The sequence below is a fragment of the Vanacampus margaritifer genome, chromosome 8, assembly GCF_051991255.1.
Source record: "Vanacampus margaritifer isolate UIUO_Vmar chromosome 8, RoL_Vmar_1.0, whole genome shotgun sequence".
In the NCBI taxonomy this organism is placed as follows: Eukaryota; Metazoa; Chordata; class Actinopteri; order Syngnathiformes; family Syngnathidae; genus Vanacampus; species Vanacampus margaritifer.
In genome coordinates, this window is record NC_135439.1 from 2,351,328 (window position 1) to 2,368,389 (window position 17,062).

The following is a 17,062-nucleotide window of genomic DNA, read 5'->3' on the forward strand; positions in this document are numbered from 1 at the left end:
TAAGCAGCCTGTTCTACACGGATGATAATTACGCACTTCATGTCAGCAAAACAGGAGACGAGGCCTCCTTTTCATCCATAAATGCTAATAGCAACAAGGATTGCTGTCGCGGGCCACTAATGGGTGCCACTGACGTGAAAATGGGATGCTTTCTTGCCTGTGCTGCCCGGAGTAAATAATGTCTTCTTTGTTAGTGTCATCTCCAAGTACAAAGCACATCCTCTCTGACTAATTAATGAGGTCCATGAGATCATCTGACTTTCCCATAATGCTGTTTTTGCTCTTCAAGGCTTAAAGGCCAAACATAGTTTCATAGATTTACGCAGGATTATAATATACGATATAAACAATGCTCGTCATTGTGTTACGTGAACTCTTTATGAGGTACTGGAATACATTAAGGATATGTTAATATATATCATGTAAATATATGAATGAACCCAGTAGGGCTCCAAGGTCTGCAGACTTGGGTCAATTATTGGAGCCCAGGTTTCAGAGCATACATTCAATTTATTCCAAGATACAGATGCAAGAAAATGAGTCGGAAATCTCATTATAAAGACGATTCCAACTGGAATAATACTGAGTCAAAGCCGATGTAAAGCTACACTCCATGTAAGCATTGAATACAGATGACCATCCTGAGGATTTTCATGAAGTAATCACTTCTGCTGCGCTGTTGTTTTTTTTCTTTTCTTTTTTTAAGGTCTGCCTTCTTCCAAACTTATAATCCTCAAACCAGAATCATCCCGGCTTTCAAAAATCCATCCTTATTATCGCAGAAGGATCAAACATAAAAGTGATTACTTGGTGATTAGGAGTGGATCAGAGCCCTCGTTGTGGCATTTACATTGGATGTGGATGTCGTCTCCATGCCAGATGAGCTTTGGAACGCTGTTCCCATGGTTAGTTTTTTTTAGGACCCGAGTATTCACTCAGTAGCGCCCTTGGAAATTTAGGGGGAAAAAATAGCCCCGTCACCTGTTTCATCAACTGACACAAAATTGGCAGAATATGTCCATCCTGTCAGCAAGTACGCCAAAGTCTCGCGGGCTCATGCCTGAAATTGAGCAGCAAGTCAGTCATTTTTGTTCGAAGCAGCCATTTTGGGTGAATTCCAGGGCTTGTACTTTGCAAACTCCAACCAGGGAGCTCACCCAAACCAGCAGGTAACCTCGACAGATGGACAACGCTAAATCATATACACACAAAATAACAAATGCCTATGCTGGAGTATGATGCCAACATTTGATGATCATTGTTAGGGAGGGGTCAGCTGAGAGCGGGGGTGCATTGGGCAAGGCTTGCAGTTTAAATTCTCTTCATTTTTATTTTACGGAAGATACGATGTACTTCATTGAGCCCTAGAGAAAAAATAAAGAGCAACAACAGGGCACAGTAGATTGTTTTAAAAAAAAGTAAGAACAATAATAAGTTAAAAAAAAAAAACAGTGAAAAAATTTAATGAGCCTGCTTACTGACTGTTGCAGTTCAGAAAGCGCAGTATAGACTGGAAATGGAATGTTCTAAACATTTTGAAATTGGAATGGTTTGAAAAGGTCAAGAAATGTAGCAATTGGAGGTAAGCATGTATAATTCTCTTCAGTTGAGGCTTTTATTTTGAAATGGAAATGGGAAGAATGCTTTTGTACCTGGTTATGGTTTGTTCAGACTTCTGTGGAAAGATGCTTGACGCAGCAGATAGCCAATGCTCCGCCGGTGCTTATTAATATACACAGTTCAAAAATAATGAGCGGCTTTCCAAAATGTCCGATCTCATATCTGAAATGTGATGTAATTACTGGCTTATAAGTGTGTGTTAAAAGTGTGGGGATTATCTTGGAAGGAACATTTGTCTGGCTGATAAGTCAGCAATTAATTTCAAGCAAGTAAATAAGAACTAAACGATTCTTATGGGTCTTCAAAACAAACTCAAAAATAGCCCCCCGTTGTTTTCAATTCGGCTTTCTAAAGTCATGACGTCGTTACGATTCAAAAGGCGGCTTTTAGTTGAAAGAAGCAAACGCCCATAGCAAGAGTTGATTGGTGAGAAGTGAATTAAGCGGCGGGTTAAGACGTCCCCACAACGCATGATGGTGGCGTAACTCCTTCCCCTTTGAAAATGATGTAATTGCACATTTTTTGTGCCGGCCTGATCCAGCCATGCAATCGCATCTGAGGGAAATATTAACAGTCCATGATGCAACATTTGTGGGGCAGCCGAAAGCGTTGTGGCTTTTTCTTGGAAATGATGCACGATTTGTGTTTTATAACCCAAATACATAACACAAAAAGGATCAACGTTATCAACCATCATCCTAATGTTTGCACGTTCAAGGACATCAGCTGGCGGCCCTCAATAAACGCCGCGGGAGGGCCAACCTTGCTATCAGGGGTCTGATCACTTATCAGCTGCTGGTGAAGACCGGGGGTTAATAAGCATCGATTAGGGAACGTAGGCGACATCTTTAGTCAGACACAGAGACAGTAAATATTTGAATCAACTTGATGTTGTTTGACTTTCTGATTGTCTTTGAAAATCCTGATTTGTGAATACTCGTGTTGTGAAGCACGTTTCCGTCGATATTCCCAAATGTCTCAGGGATACGTTTTTTTTCCCCCCTCATCTTTATTTTCATCTTGTGTTGTTGTTGCAGCTTCTGATGCCATTGAGAAATGGCTCCAGGCTAAGCTGCCCTTCTCCAAAAGGACTCGCTTGATTCTCTTTACGCATCAAAACACACTCTTCACTCTTTGTACCGACGCTCTGCTTTCTGGCACCCGTAGGAGTCGATTAATAAAATACAATACGTATCTTTTCGCAAAACCCCAGAGAATACTTATGGCCATAGCAACCAAGACTCTTTTTAAGTGAAAAGGGCTAAAAAATGTAGTCATTTTGGCTGTTTGATGACATGACAAAAGTGTTTTGCAAGTATGAAAAGGCAAACATATCAAAGCAAGGCAAATGTTTCTGTACACTTAACATTGCATATCATCCGTCACCCTCTTAAAATAATTGCCCAAGTCATGTTTTTGGCAATTTTATTTATTTTCTGCCTAAATCCTCATGATGCAAATGGTTCACTTTTTTTGTGTTTCCTGAAAAATCTGAAAAAATGACCTGGGTGATTATTTTAAGAAAACGTCGATATATGAGATGGGATTGTCAGGCAAAAAAAATATAAATAAACATTCAAAGCCACAGAGTTCAAAGTGTGGGGAAAAAGTAGCGCCTTATAGTCTGCAAAGTACGATAATAACAGTGTATAATTTTAAAAGAAATACAGGCAGAGGGAATGCTTAGCAATAATGTATTGTAGCAAACCTTCAAGTGTTTTCAAGATCTGGCTGTCTTGTGATTGGATGAATGAGTCGAGGGGTGTGGCCAGTGGAAGACTGCAAGTGCTTGTCTGGCAGTTAAAACGTTAGTTGGATGTTTTCTGTGGCAAAATTAACCGTTATTTTTTTTTAAATAAAGAGGTTACTGATCAATCACCGTTTGTTTTTGTGTCATCGTCTAAGCAAGTGCGACAGGATTTTGCTGTCTTTTCACTGTTACGGAAGCTTTTTGGTAAACAAAGAGCAAACGAGCGCTTAGGGCTTTTCTGGAAAGTGATGTTTTCAACTCTTCTCAAATGGCTGCTTGCCAAGCCAAGCACTTTACGCTACGACTTGTCGGACCGTGACACAAGCACAGCCCTATGCTTTTAAATGTGACAGTGCTTTGAGAAGGCTTTTTACTCATCAAAGCTCGTAATCCTCCATCAAAGACGGAATGGACGTGTCTGCCACTTGAGTCTTTATGGTTCTTTTGAAGAAACTCCACTTCAAGTTTTTGAGGGTTTTGCGTGTTGATGTGTTAACATATGGTTGAAGTAGACCTGCACAGTTATGTGGTTAATATGCTATTGCTATATTGCTATCTGTTGATGTTTTTTTGTACTGTTTTTGTGGTCATTTTAAAGAAACTCCCAACATGACGTTTTACAAAATAACTTTTTGAATGGCTTAGCCTGTTTTAAAGTTGAGGTTCACCTGCAGTTAAATGACATACCCACCAGTGGCGGCTGGTCAATAGAGGGCATTTAAGGGATACTTGATGAATTGATCCATTTTCAGCAGTAAATAGTTAGTTAATTATAATAAACAGTTAATATTTTGTCCACAATTAATTTGATAACTTCATTATTTTTCATGTACAATTAATAACTTTAAAAACACATTTTCCCACTTGCTGTCGACTGAAGATGACATCACCTACGCTGAGTAAATAGGTAACGGACAATCACGGTTCATCTGTTTTCTAGGTTTGGTAAGCAAACTGAGCCATGATTGGTTGTTACCTGTTTCCTCAGCACAGGTGATGTCATCTTCAGTCCAACGCAACTGGAAAACGTAGTTTTTAAAAGTATTAATTGTTTATGAAAAATATTGACATTAATTCTAAACAAATTATCTTCTTACTGTTGAAAATGGCTCAATGAGTAAAATATTATTTTAAAAAAGGAAGGATAATTTTCTTGCAAAAAGGAAACCCACTAAGACTGTTTAGAGAATGTTTAGGAAACATTGCGACCTTGAGTGAACGCTGACGTGAAATTAACAAGCATCGCTAACGTTCGCACCTCAGTGTATACGGGTGTAGTTACGGGTGCCGAGGATGTATGTTACGTAAACCAAAAGCATTGTCACTTAACCTTTCATTCAAATAAATAGTTAAAAGTCAAACATTGGAATTCAAACAGTTATGTGAGTTGTCAATAAATCTCTCGTAGCATTTTTCAAATTATCCTAAAAGTAGTATTTTGATAGCTTCAAAAACGTCTGGGCCTCAATTTCTTGCTAAATCACCCAAAGAGAATAAATTCCACATTAAAAGCACAACACTACCAAAATTGCCACGCTATCCTTGGTGTAATGCACGACCCCCTCACTAATTACACTAATAATGGCGAGAAGGTCCATTGGCAGTGTAAGAACGGGCACAGTTGTGCAGCCAAGAAAAAAACAATTAGCGAGAAGCCTCTACTCCCCAGCGAATTTAATGCGAGTGCAGAGAGATAGCTTTTCTAATAGATTTTTGTCCGTGTAAAATGAGACGCTGACCTGGAGGTCCGAGACTCTTAACTGCATCAGAGGAGCGGTCCCCAGCGGGGGGGGGGGCAAAGGATATTCATCCAGGACATCATTCTCACGACTGCTATGAGTCACATCACAGAATTGCTCCTCGCGGTTATTATCGCCGAGCGCCTCTAAGGGATCGAGATTGCAGCCAAGCTTTTTTTGTTTCCCCTTACAAAAAAAAGCATGGCGAGGGCCCCCAGACACTGGCGGGAGGCTCTGCACTGTTAATCACCTCAGCTTGTCACAAAGTTACTTATGTTTATGAGTTAGCCGCTCTCATCAACTCGAGACTTTGCACAAGTGCACTTGTTGTTGTGTCAGCCAATGAGCGAAGTGAACACCTAGAAGAAATGTTGAGATAACATTTGTCCAAGTACACAGTGTATACTTACTCCTTATTAGGGGTGTAACGTATTTGAATCGGAAATCTGGTTTTGAGTATATAGCATATTAGTATAAGTGTTTTTGTGGATCTTCAAAAAGCACTCGAATAGCCTAGACCATGAAATATTATTATATAAATCATATCAACAAGGTATAAAAGGTGTTGCACATCAATAGGTCTTGAGTTATTTCAAAGACAGAAGCCGGTTTGTTAATATCAGCAGCAAATAATTGAATGTAACTTGCTGGGTACCTCAAGGATCGGCCCCGGGACTAGTGGTGTGCGATACTGCAATTTTGGTATCAATCCGATACCAAGTAAATACAGGGCCAGTATCGCAGATACAGATATAGATACTTTTTGAAAATGATGGTTTGTAGTTCCTTTTTTTAAATTAAGGTAGCTGTCATCGAATCGATTATTCACAATCAATTTTCAACCTTTAAATGTTTTTGTGTTTCCTGTTTAAACAAAGGACACCATTAAGCCAAAGTACTGATAAATATAAATTACTTAATCAATGTTTTTTTTCCCTCAGAAACATAACAAAATATTTTTTTACTTAAAGTGCACAAAGTGATCATAATTTTATTTTGAAAATAAATACTTTATCATATATTTACTGTTCAGAAGCTACAAATACAAAACAAAAAATTCTGCCTTCATCACTTCTTTTCCAACCTAAATAAACAAAATGTTAAAGATTATCATGCAACAACAAATATAAAACATAAAACCTCATACCCCCAAAAATATTTTTCAAGTGCAGTACTTTGTGTTCATGCAACTAAGGTGAGATGCTAAATCACGTGACAGCACACCATCAAAACACAGGAGGGAGAGAAGGAGCAAGTCTGCTTGTGGCTGCTGTGACATGCCTGTTGCCTGTTTGACCAAACCGCAGCTGTGCATAAAAGAGCCAAACTGAAACCAAACTACCAGATCAATATTATAGTGCCAGTATCGATCCGATAGCGATACTGACTTGGTATCGATAATATCGATATTTGGATCGATCCGCCCACAACGTTGAAAATGTATCTTGTTGCAGGTGATACCACTTGAATTTATCCCGGGAAAAATATATATTTTTTACATTATGTACTACAAGTAGTTAAAAATGAGTTTCATAATATTATGGAGTGGTTGAACGTTTTGATGAAAAAAAAAAATACACTTCAATACATTTGCAGGCTTTCAAGAGCATTCAAAGCAGCATGTGGGACAATTTAAGGCTACTAGTCCATTGTGTCAAAGTAGAACCCTCAATGGAAGAAAGAAAGTAAGAAATATTTACTACAAAATGGGCTTTTCGGCAAAAATATATCTGAAAAGTCCAACAAAACCACCACAGGAGAGCAGTCCACGTGACAGTTTCACAAAAAGGTAAGGACCAGCATGACCTTCTCTGCTGTCCTGAACAAAAAAATGAGAACCATTGACAACTTCAGTTGCATGAAATGTTCCGTATTGATTTTGCCCCCAAAGTCTAATTTCTATGAATTCTCTTGGCATGTACGTGAACGTTAGATTTGTTGTCCAATCAGATTTCAGCCTTTTTGTGCAGTGCTGTTATGTCAGTCTCATCCGCCCGGGGCCATCAGAAGCAGCCCTGCTGGACCATGCAACTAAACTCCATTACCAACGGGACTGTTTCTGTAAAATGTAGATGAAAGTCTTGGATGACCTGGAAAAATGGATGCTATTTTGTCTCGCATCTTTCTTATGCCTACACATAACTGCATGTTTGAGCTGTGAAAATATACGCTTAAAATCTCTGGTGGCTGAAGTATATCTACACAAAATGTAGCCTGCGGCATATTTAAAGGCTTTACAGCGGAACACGTTATTTTCCCACGATCAAAATTCGCTGTGACATTACAAAATGTTGAAAGTCGAGCAGTGTCATGGAATTAAAAGTGAATCCAAAACAAAATGACTTTAAGGTCACATTGAAACAATGAATTGTAAATATTGGTACAAAACTGCTGAAAATAAAGGAAAGGTATCAAAGCATCTAGTAGCTGAATATTGCGCTTGATGTATGATATATGAATGTCGCTTTGAGGCGTCCTAGTTAAGATAAAAGCGTTTTGTTTGCGTCTTGATTTAGAATGGCGGCAACACAATTGACTCTCGAGTCTCTACGTCGTCGGGGAGAAAATGCTGCTTTGTATGTAAGTGACAAGGCTTGCATTACTCTTATGAAATATAGATATAGTGAGCTATTTTTATTTCACACGTTACTGCTCTGACTGTTCATTCTGAATCCCAAAGCAGTATTGGAAGGTGTTTGGTCTCCAGACTTTATCACAGAGCCATAAATTGCACTTGTGATGATAAATGTCAAGTGAGTTTGCTTTCAAAGGGGGAGAAGAACAAGCGCTGCTGTATTTCAAATTGTTGATGAACTTTCCAGAGTCTTCTGAAAACTGCAAGATAGTTAATCTAGCCGGTGCAATGAGATTTGTTACAGATTTTATTTAATTTTTTTTTGCCAAACAAGCTAGACAAGCAGTAAGCAACGTCAACAGATATATTTTCTTTGTTGACGTTTATAAGTCATGTGACATTTAATATTGATTCTCCCCGTTTTCACAGGCGATCATTTTCAAAGTTTAGACCGCAATAATGAGGGTATCGTTCCAAAACGTCTGCTCACGGTCAACAACTTGACATCTATAACCAAAGTACATGAAAATCCTTCATTTTTTTTTTTTTTATGAGTGTAAAAAAGAAAGCGCAATAAAAGCACTCTATGCCAAATGGGTTTCAATGATTTGCATTTTGATTTGCGGCATTAGCAGTAATTTGTGATCAAAATTGCTTACACAGGCTCAGCCGTGTTGACAAAGTAACAACTGAGTGAGCACCAGCCATCCTGCACCGTGTACAAAAGTCCAAAGCAGATTTTTAAATCGTTCCACAGGTCCACAGGGATGGTTTTTTTTCTAATTATTTTTTTTGTAGCTTGTTTTGGCTTTGCTGTATTTATTTAAAATTCTCTTTTGATAAAAGTGAATTGCTTGAAAAACGGTTGTACTCAAAGTATGCTTGACCCCACTTGACATCTGAAGTACGTTTGTCGAGCTTGGAGGCACATTTGATGATTGGACATGTAGCCTTGACTTGACGCACAATTGTCTGAATTATTCCTCGCAATTTACACATGATAACTGAAACATTGCGTAGTAGAAATAAATACATTGACTTGAAATGAGAAACCTAGTCCATAGATCTGCTATAAGTATAAATGTACGGAATAATTTTTTGATTTTAGCCTAATTGGTCCATACCACAAAAATTACCGTCTTCGGAAGCAGTTTGAGATTCTAATTCTGAATTAACTGAGATCACTTATGGTGTACCTCAAGGGTCCATACTTGACCCTAAGTTTTTCTTACTTTCATTAATGATTTAGATTCGTATTGCAATTTCTTTGTATTTAGCTTTTTTTTTTGTGGATGATGCTAAACTTTATGGTTATTTTAGTTGTTATGATGACATCAGAGACTTAATCCAATCTAATTTGGATGCAATTCCTCAGTGGTCCAGCAAAAAGCAGCTGGAAATATCAGCTCAAAAATGTTTTGTTGTGCAGTATAGTTGTCCAAGGTGGGGTTTTCAGGTAAGGCAAGATTGCAATCATTGGTAATAATATAGTTTGTGATTAAGGCATCAATTTTTCTGAAAATGTTAAGTTTTCTCGTCAATGTTCCACTAGGTAATCCTTTTTATGCTAGGTTTCACAATCATAATGTTCATTTGAGAGGAGTTGCTTCGATTGGCTTGGAAGGAAATCGACAAAACTTCATCAAAGCAACATAACAAAACCATAACATACATAACAAAGAAATCTCTGCCCACGCACACAAATAGGGCTCAATGTAGTTTCTGCTGTTCTACTCTAGTAGAGTGTGAGTATTGCATTTATCCGGCTAGGCAGCACAGTCAAAAGAAAAGCAAGCGTTAATTTGAAAGGGCACGGCTCCAAGCAATGCCCATGCAGCAGAGTTGCAGATCTGGCATTTTAAGTGTCTTGTTTACGGGTCTAATTACGCCATTCAAATGGACACATAAAAGGCCTGGCTAGGCGGAAAAGCAGTCACAATTTACGGCGTCAGATAAATCTGTCGCTGGGCTTTTGCAATGCATCCTTCGAAAGCCGCACGGGTACTTCTCAGGCAAGATGTTTCCTCAGCATTATCAGAGGCGGGAAAGAAGCCCGAACGTACAGCTGAAATTAATTCCGAGGATAAATAGAGTTGGTTTAGCAGAGATGCTAGCGATAAACTGATAAAGTGGATTGTAAAAAAGCTGAGATGCGGCGATTGGCTTCTGACTCGGGACGCTTGCGAGCATACTCAGTGAGAAGACAAAAATATGATTGGATCCGTTCACGTCAAACCTTGCTTAAAACTTTCACAATATTTGGTAAGGATGTTCGACACTTTTTACAACATTCTACAGTCATCAATACAATCCCTTAATCTTTCTGTGAGGGTTTGATAGTGATGGGAAGCAGAATGTTCCCAAACAAAAAAGGCACTTATTTCCAAAAACAAAAAGACAAACAACACTCAGGAAAACTCAAAATATTAAAATTGTCAAAGCCAAACAAAATGAGACCCAAGGAACAAGTCCCACACACCGTAGCAGGTCACAGGACAGCACTTCAACAGAACAAGAAACAATTATCTGACAAAAAAAACAACCAAAAAATAGTACTCAATAGTACTTTTTTTCACATTCAAAATGTCGTCCTAAAACACAGATTAACCAATCTCTTGGTCAGAATGACCAATTTGTATCGGTTGGCCCAATCACCAATATACATTGGTTGAAAACACCTACCATTCTAGAGTGGTTGTTTTAACCAAAGGATCTGCCAGACATATATCAGCTAGATTAGTCAATGTTAACCTCTTATTTTGGTCAATTTGACCAATCAGTTCTTAGGGTGTACTGTAAACCTTTATGCTCATTTGTCAAGCAGTAGTGAATCGACTTATTGCTGGTTCTGAAGGCTTCCGAGCGTGTAAACAAACAGATCTATAAGCAATTTATAGTGGTAAACTCATTGTAAGGTGCACCCCTAATTCTTGTCATGTCATCTAAACACAACCTTATCATAATATTTTCGTTCAGATGATTTATTCTCTTGAAGAGGTGAGAACAAAAGAAAATACATTTAAAAAAAAAATCTCCCAGTTGTGTCTTTGTTCTCCAAAGTCAGTGCCACATAAGCAGCTTAAAAAATGGTTAATAATGTTCAAATGTTTTTACAACTCATTAATTAACCTTTGTGAAGACTTTTAACAATGAATGCGAGCTCACTATCTGGCAAGCAGTAGCCAACTAGTTTTTTATTTTCCGTGTATCGACGTATAGATGTTTATTAAGGCTTTGTAGCACATTAACAAACTAATCTCTAACCAATTTATAGCGGTAACCACATTGTGAAGTGCACCGCCTAAATCTTACGAGTGTGGCCCTAAATCCCCTCGGCACAACATCGTCTAACCACAAGCCATTTTAACGTTTCTTTTCACATGCTTTATCCTCTTGCAGATGTAAGAACAAAAGGCGGCAGAGTGAGCTTTAGGAGCGGTGGGCTAGCTTACAAAGCGCTTTGTGTCAAGCAGGTGAGCAGTCGTGTTTCAGGGTGACATCATTAGTCCAGCTCAAAGATCATTGCAAAGACGACGTGCCCCCGGGGGGAGAGGACGACGACGATTGTCTCCCTAGTCACATCCTATTAGCTGATTGTTATAGAATTCAAATACTTTATGCTTATGGTTCTCGAACTTGTTGCATCAAGTAGCACCTCAGAAAATAAAAGTAAGTGTTCATAAACACACGGCTGTGTTATTCCTTAAAAGTCACTGTTTGAACATGAAATAAAGTAATACATTCACTAATTATAGATGAATATAATAATAATAATAATGATAAACTAAAGTTAAAAAATTACACATTGCGTATTTAACTCATTCACTGCCATTGACGGCTATAGACGTCAAAAATTTATTTGAACTATTTCAATCAGTTTAACATTGTTTCCCACTTTTGTTAACAAGAATATGAAAACCTAGAAATATTTTTTTTATTGTACATTTAGAACAGATATCAAATTTGTTAACGAGTGAAGTCATGCAATTAATTATGATTACAAATTTTAATCCCCTGACGCCCCTAAATTTTAAGAATCTTTTCTTGAAAAAAAAAAAAAAGATGATGAATAAATAAATAATTACAATTACTTAAAAAAAAAAAAAAAGACTATTAAAAATTAGGGGAGTCAGGCGATTAAAATTTTTCGTAATTAATCGCATGACTTCACTAGTTAACTCGTGATTAATCCCAAATTTTGTATCTGTTCTAAATGTACAATGTTTTTTCTAGGTTCTATACTTTTGTTATCAAAAGTAAAAAAACATGTTAAACTAATAGAAATAGTTCAAATGAATTTTTGACGTCTATAGCCGTCAATGGCAGTGAATGAGTTAACAACCACAGACGGTCTAACAGATAGCATCTATATACTGTAATATAATATAACTGCAGTTTACAGAATCACTTACGGTAGTTGTGAAACTCATTTTTGTCTGTGTGACTGTATTATTCTGCCAAGTCATGCATACAAGAAGGTGCCGCAATGAGTTAGTTATGGTGTATAAACTGTTTAATTCCGACAGTACTGTGTTTCTTAAGTCGAATATTTTGTGTTATCTATTTTCAATATTAAAAAGCACATTGCAGAAATATTTGTTGTACTTTAAAATGTTGATTCAATTACAACATGTATAAATATGTTAAATAAATATGTCACCTAAATGTTTTTGTTTTTAAAATATTTAATGCAACTGAATTGTACTTAAGAAATGTAGTGGGTTACTATAAAAAAAAAGGGGGGGGGGGAAGCGGGAAATCCACCGTACCATTATGCACAGCTTGAACGTTTAATTGAGTGGTTCACCTCCACCTTGAGAATGACGGCTCTTCATCGAGCCTTATTCATCAGACCTTCCCGCTGTTTTAATTTCAGCTTATTTCTTCTTCATACTGCCTACCTTTTTATGTTACGCCGCTCATCATGAAATATCCAGCCTCAAGCTGCAGCTTCCATCCAAAAAGGGAAACTTTGGGTCGGTGCATTTCGGATCAGGCTCCTCTGACGACTTTGATGACATTGTTTATCAGTATAAACAGAGTAGGAGAGAGGAGCTAGCTATGATGTGAGAAGCCAATTACAAATCTGTAAATGTGTTTTGTGAATTTTATTTTTATTTATTTTTTAATGAAAAATGTTTTTATGTTTTAATGTCTAGCGGCATCATTTTTTCTTTTTTTCTTCTCTTTTTTTCTTCTCTTTTCCCGTTTTTTCATTGTAAAGTAGTAAAACCAAGCATGGGTTGTGCGTGTGACATAACAAGTCAAATAAGATAAATTCATATAAAATCGTTAGTTTCTTAGCTTAGCAGACTGCCGCACCCGAGTCACCCTTGAAACCGTTATTTGGAGTTAATTATGTGAGCCTGCGTCTGCCTTCCCAATTTACATCAAGCATGTCTTATTAAAAATGGAAAAAGGCCCATGCCACATTAAGGATTTGAGAATTTTACTCAAGCATGAAATGAGCCCAACGCCGAGTGTCGCACGGACAGAGAAATGCCAAGACCAAAAAAACTAAAACAAACAAACACAGACATTGCTTGGATTTGCATGTAACATGCCCCGTTTTAGCCAACGTAATCAGTGTCATTTAGTCAAAATCTCTTCATTTTGTATTTTATTTTACTTTTATACTAGTCAGTGCAGTACGTTCAAGTGCTTTAACTCTAGTCTGACAATTTACTGCTATTGAGAATTAAACTCCATTTTATTGGATTTGTTTCACAGCAAGTAGGCTATTTCAACCCTATCCCATACTCTTCATCTTAAAACAATGCAGAAACTTCAATATTTTCCCAAGGGTAAATTCAATCACCCCGTGTGGGTGATTGCATTTACCTTTTTTCCCTTCAAAGAACTTTTTTTCTTTCAGGGGATATTTGTCTGAGGATTGTCCCAGTGATAAATATCCCCACAAAGCGAACAAAAAAGACACTTCATCATAATAAACTCACTCATAAAATTTAAAAAAGGGGAGAAAATGGTCTATTTTAGCATGGCGATGCACTCCCCAGCTGCTTCGTGATGAATGGCTTGAAGAGCGCTCCTTGTGCATCCGTCAAGCAGCACTTGCAGGTTGTGGCTGCAGGATAAAGGATGCGGGGAAGAAAAATAAGAAGGCTGAAAACATATGCAGACTCGTCTTGCTTGCAAAGGGCCCCGTGTGTGTTAAGACCATCTGTGTTGCACTCGAAATGACCTCTTTTGAGCTGATTTGGTGTATGAAGGAGAAACTAGCAAATAGTACACTGGCAGCAAAATAAGATTTAAAAACACATACAGTAAATGCCTTTAAACTGGGTGTACAGTCAATTAAACACATCTATCTATCTATATGTGCACCTATGGCAACCAGCTCGCTAACAAAACTTCCCTGGACTCGGAAGGCTGAAACAAATGGCAATTATTGCCACATTTTTGTTTGTTTGTTTTTTTGTCATTTGGGTGTAAAATCTATCTACTCACCATGCTAGCATTTTGCTATCTATCCATCTATCTATCTATCTATCTATCTATCTATCTATCTATCTATCTATCTATCTATCTATCTATCTATCTATCTATCTATCTATCTATCTACCTACCTACCTACCTACCTACCTACCTACCTACCTACCTACCTACCTACAAAACTTTCCTATACTCATACGGCTAAAAATGCCAACTAATGCTAAGCTAATGTGCATATAACATGCTTAAAAGTCAATTTATGGCCATGTTTTCACAGTTTTTTTTTGTCATTTGGGTATAAATTAGCCTATCTAGCTAGGCTAGGTAGGCTAGCTAGCTACCTACCTACCTACCTACCTACAAAACTTTCCTATACTCATACGGCTAAAAATGCCAACTAATGCTAAGCTAATGTGCATATAACATGCTTAAAAGTCAATTTATGGCTATGTTTTCACAGTTTTTTTTTGTCATTTGGGTATAAATTAGCCTATCTAGCTAGGCTGCTTGTGTCCAAAAACGGTACTCAACATGCTAGCATTTCGCCTGCTACCTAACTACCTTGTTTACACGGTATTTTTGTAAGGTATTTGACATAAGCAGGTTAAGGTAACGCCGAAAGTTCATTTATAATCTTTTGAAGACTTCCAGGTGTACAGATTTTCTTCTTGCTGTTTACATTGTTTAAAACTTTGTACAGAATAGGGAGTTTGCTGTAAATGACCCTTGAGAGGCTGGAAGGGGACATGTCACCACCTATATTGGCAATGGTGAGCAAAGCTTTGTTCTAAATGTCGTCATTTGGCCGTGACGTGAAGTGTACTCGTGGCGGCTAAAGGTGAAACCCGGCTGCTGGAACCCGGGGGCGAAACGGGTGAAAGACTAGTGAGTCATGTAGTAGTGAGGCATGCTTATAAACACAGCACACATGCAAGGAGCCCCGTGAATAATGACTACAAACAAAGAGCAGGTGAGGGTGTAATTCAATTACATTCTGGTCAAACAGTGCATTTTTCTGTACATTTGTGAGACAAAAGCATTTATTTGCTATGCTTATGCTAGATTTTTCTGCTAACAGACTATAATGGATTTTTACCAAGAACAGGCTAAAATGCGTCTATTTATCTAGCATTCATCTCTCCATCTAGCTACCCTTTATCTTCATCTGTTCTCTCCATATATCTCTACTATCTTTATATCTTTCTCCCATCGACAGTATACATCAATCTTCTAGCTTCTCTATCTCTCTTTGTATCTTCTATAATCTTTATTCTCTCATCTGTCGCCTCATGTTCTTTCAACCCTCCCACTATGGGGTGAAGAAATCTAGGACTACTGTTTTTGGCATCTTGTCTTCCAATTGGCCGATTTTCAACTCGCCCGTCTGCGCGGTTGCTAGACTACAACATTCTGTGGAGCAACGAATTGTGCGGCTAGAACGGCGGGTCAGAGTATAACAACAAACATAGTGGTCAGCTTTGGCGATTCTGATTGCTGCTAATCCCGAAACATTCGTACCTGTGATACCTCCGGACTGGCAGCGGTGAACAAGAGCAGCAGCGCGAAGTGAAACTCCATCTTTGTTGCCAAAATGATGTGTCTAATAATGCACGGACAACAACGCCATGCTAACGAGAACTTTATTCATTATACAATTGGTTGGTTAAAAAGTTTTGTCTAATCAACAGCACTCTTTCTCTGGCTTCTATAACACATTTACGTAAAATAATAAAAAATGTGTTTTTTTGTCAGTACTGTGCCAGATAGTTTGCTGCCAACTGCTCTTTCACTCCCCATCAAAGCAAGAACACTTTTCTGTCTTTAATGATCCCCAATGGAACATGCAAAGTATCCAGGGACAAAGATTACTTTCTTATTTGTCAGTTTTTAACATGATTTTGCTCACGGCAGTTGTCAAAGTGAGAAAAATATTTTCTGACCGATGTTGAGTCATGGAAACGGCACCGGAGTTTTACTGCTATTCTTTCGACAAGGCGGTCGTCAAGTGATATAATTCCCAGTCACGAAACAGTCATTGATTTGCCAAACAGATTAAGGACGAGTGGTTGGCACCGCATCTCATTTCCCTTGATCATCCCTGATTGGGTTTACACAATATGTCACTCATTTGTCTGAAATGAAAGCTAATTTCTGGTTTAAACTTTGATGGATCAAGTGTGTTCATTTACCTTCCTTTTTAAAGAAATTCTATACTCAAGCAGCAATGAGCTTGGCGGCTGATTAATTAGTTGAAGTTCTTAAAATGGTTCTCGTTTACACACAGCAGCCTGGAACAACTTTGCAATTTTCTATTGTTGGCTAATTAGGGTTGGGGTGACTAAGCAGGGTTGAGACTTTGGGAATTTGAGTCTGGCATCACTGGAAACATATTCACTTTTGCAGGCATGCAATGTAGAGCAGCCAAAAGTTTAGGGACACCTGAACAGCTCAATGAGATCCAAGGCCCACCGAATATTGTGTTATGTTGCTATATTGCTATAAAAACATGGAAGCTACCAAAAGAAAGATTAAAGTCTCTTCTTGCATCAAGTATATTTGTATCTGTATCTGTTTGCAGCAATTAACATTAGAATATAGCTAAGTTTCATCATTATTCACAAATCTATTTAAAACAGTGGGGGAAAGAGCTTGTTGCAACATGGCCCTGGTTGGTCTCTTATACTCTGCTGCCGCCTGCTGGCCGTTTTTGTAATAACTACCATTGCTTGAGCATTCTCTTCAGTTTAGAGGCTGCATCAAAGGATTCTTTATGCTCTAGCATTAAAAAAAACGTATAAATACATCTTTGGGAGCATGGTAATATTTAAAATAGAACATTTTTACAGTATATGTTTTCGAGGAGCAAATGAGTTAAGGAAAAATAAAAAAATAAATAAAAATATAAATGCTAATATAACAGACCTT

At 37.9% G+C, this 17,062-nt stretch overlaps 1 protein-coding gene and 1 long non-coding RNA gene across 8 annotated transcripts in view; one reads left to right on the plus strand and one right to left on the minus strand.

Moving 5' to 3' along the window:
* igsf21a (immunoglobin superfamily, member 21a) overlaps positions 1 to 17,062 on the plus strand; it is a 171,670-nt gene that overhangs the window by 68,738 nt on the left and 85,870 nt on the right. The window contains exon 1 of one of the 4 annotated variants that reach the window (XM_077573680.1): positions 7,573 to 7,689. The exons of the other annotated variants lie outside the window; for them this stretch is intronic. Coding sequence (XP_077429806.1) covers positions 7,627 to 7,689 — 63 coding nt within the window. The 5' untranslated portion in view covers positions 7,573 to 7,626. Of the gene's footprint in view, positions 1 to 7,572; positions 7,690 to 17,062 lie in introns of those variants that run through there. 4 annotated transcript variants of the gene reach the window in all.
* LOC144056680 (uncharacterized) overlaps positions 1 to 17,062 on the minus strand; it is a 35,391-nt gene that overhangs the window by 2,801 nt on the left and 15,528 nt on the right. Inside the window, exon 4 of one of the 4 annotated variants that reach the window (XR_013295093.1) lies at positions 13,621 to 13,769. The exons of the other annotated variants lie outside the window; for them this stretch is intronic. This is a non-coding gene — a long non-coding RNA (uncharacterized LOC144056680). Of the gene's footprint in view, positions 1 to 13,620; positions 13,770 to 17,062 lie in introns of those variants that run through there. 4 annotated transcript variants of the gene reach the window in all.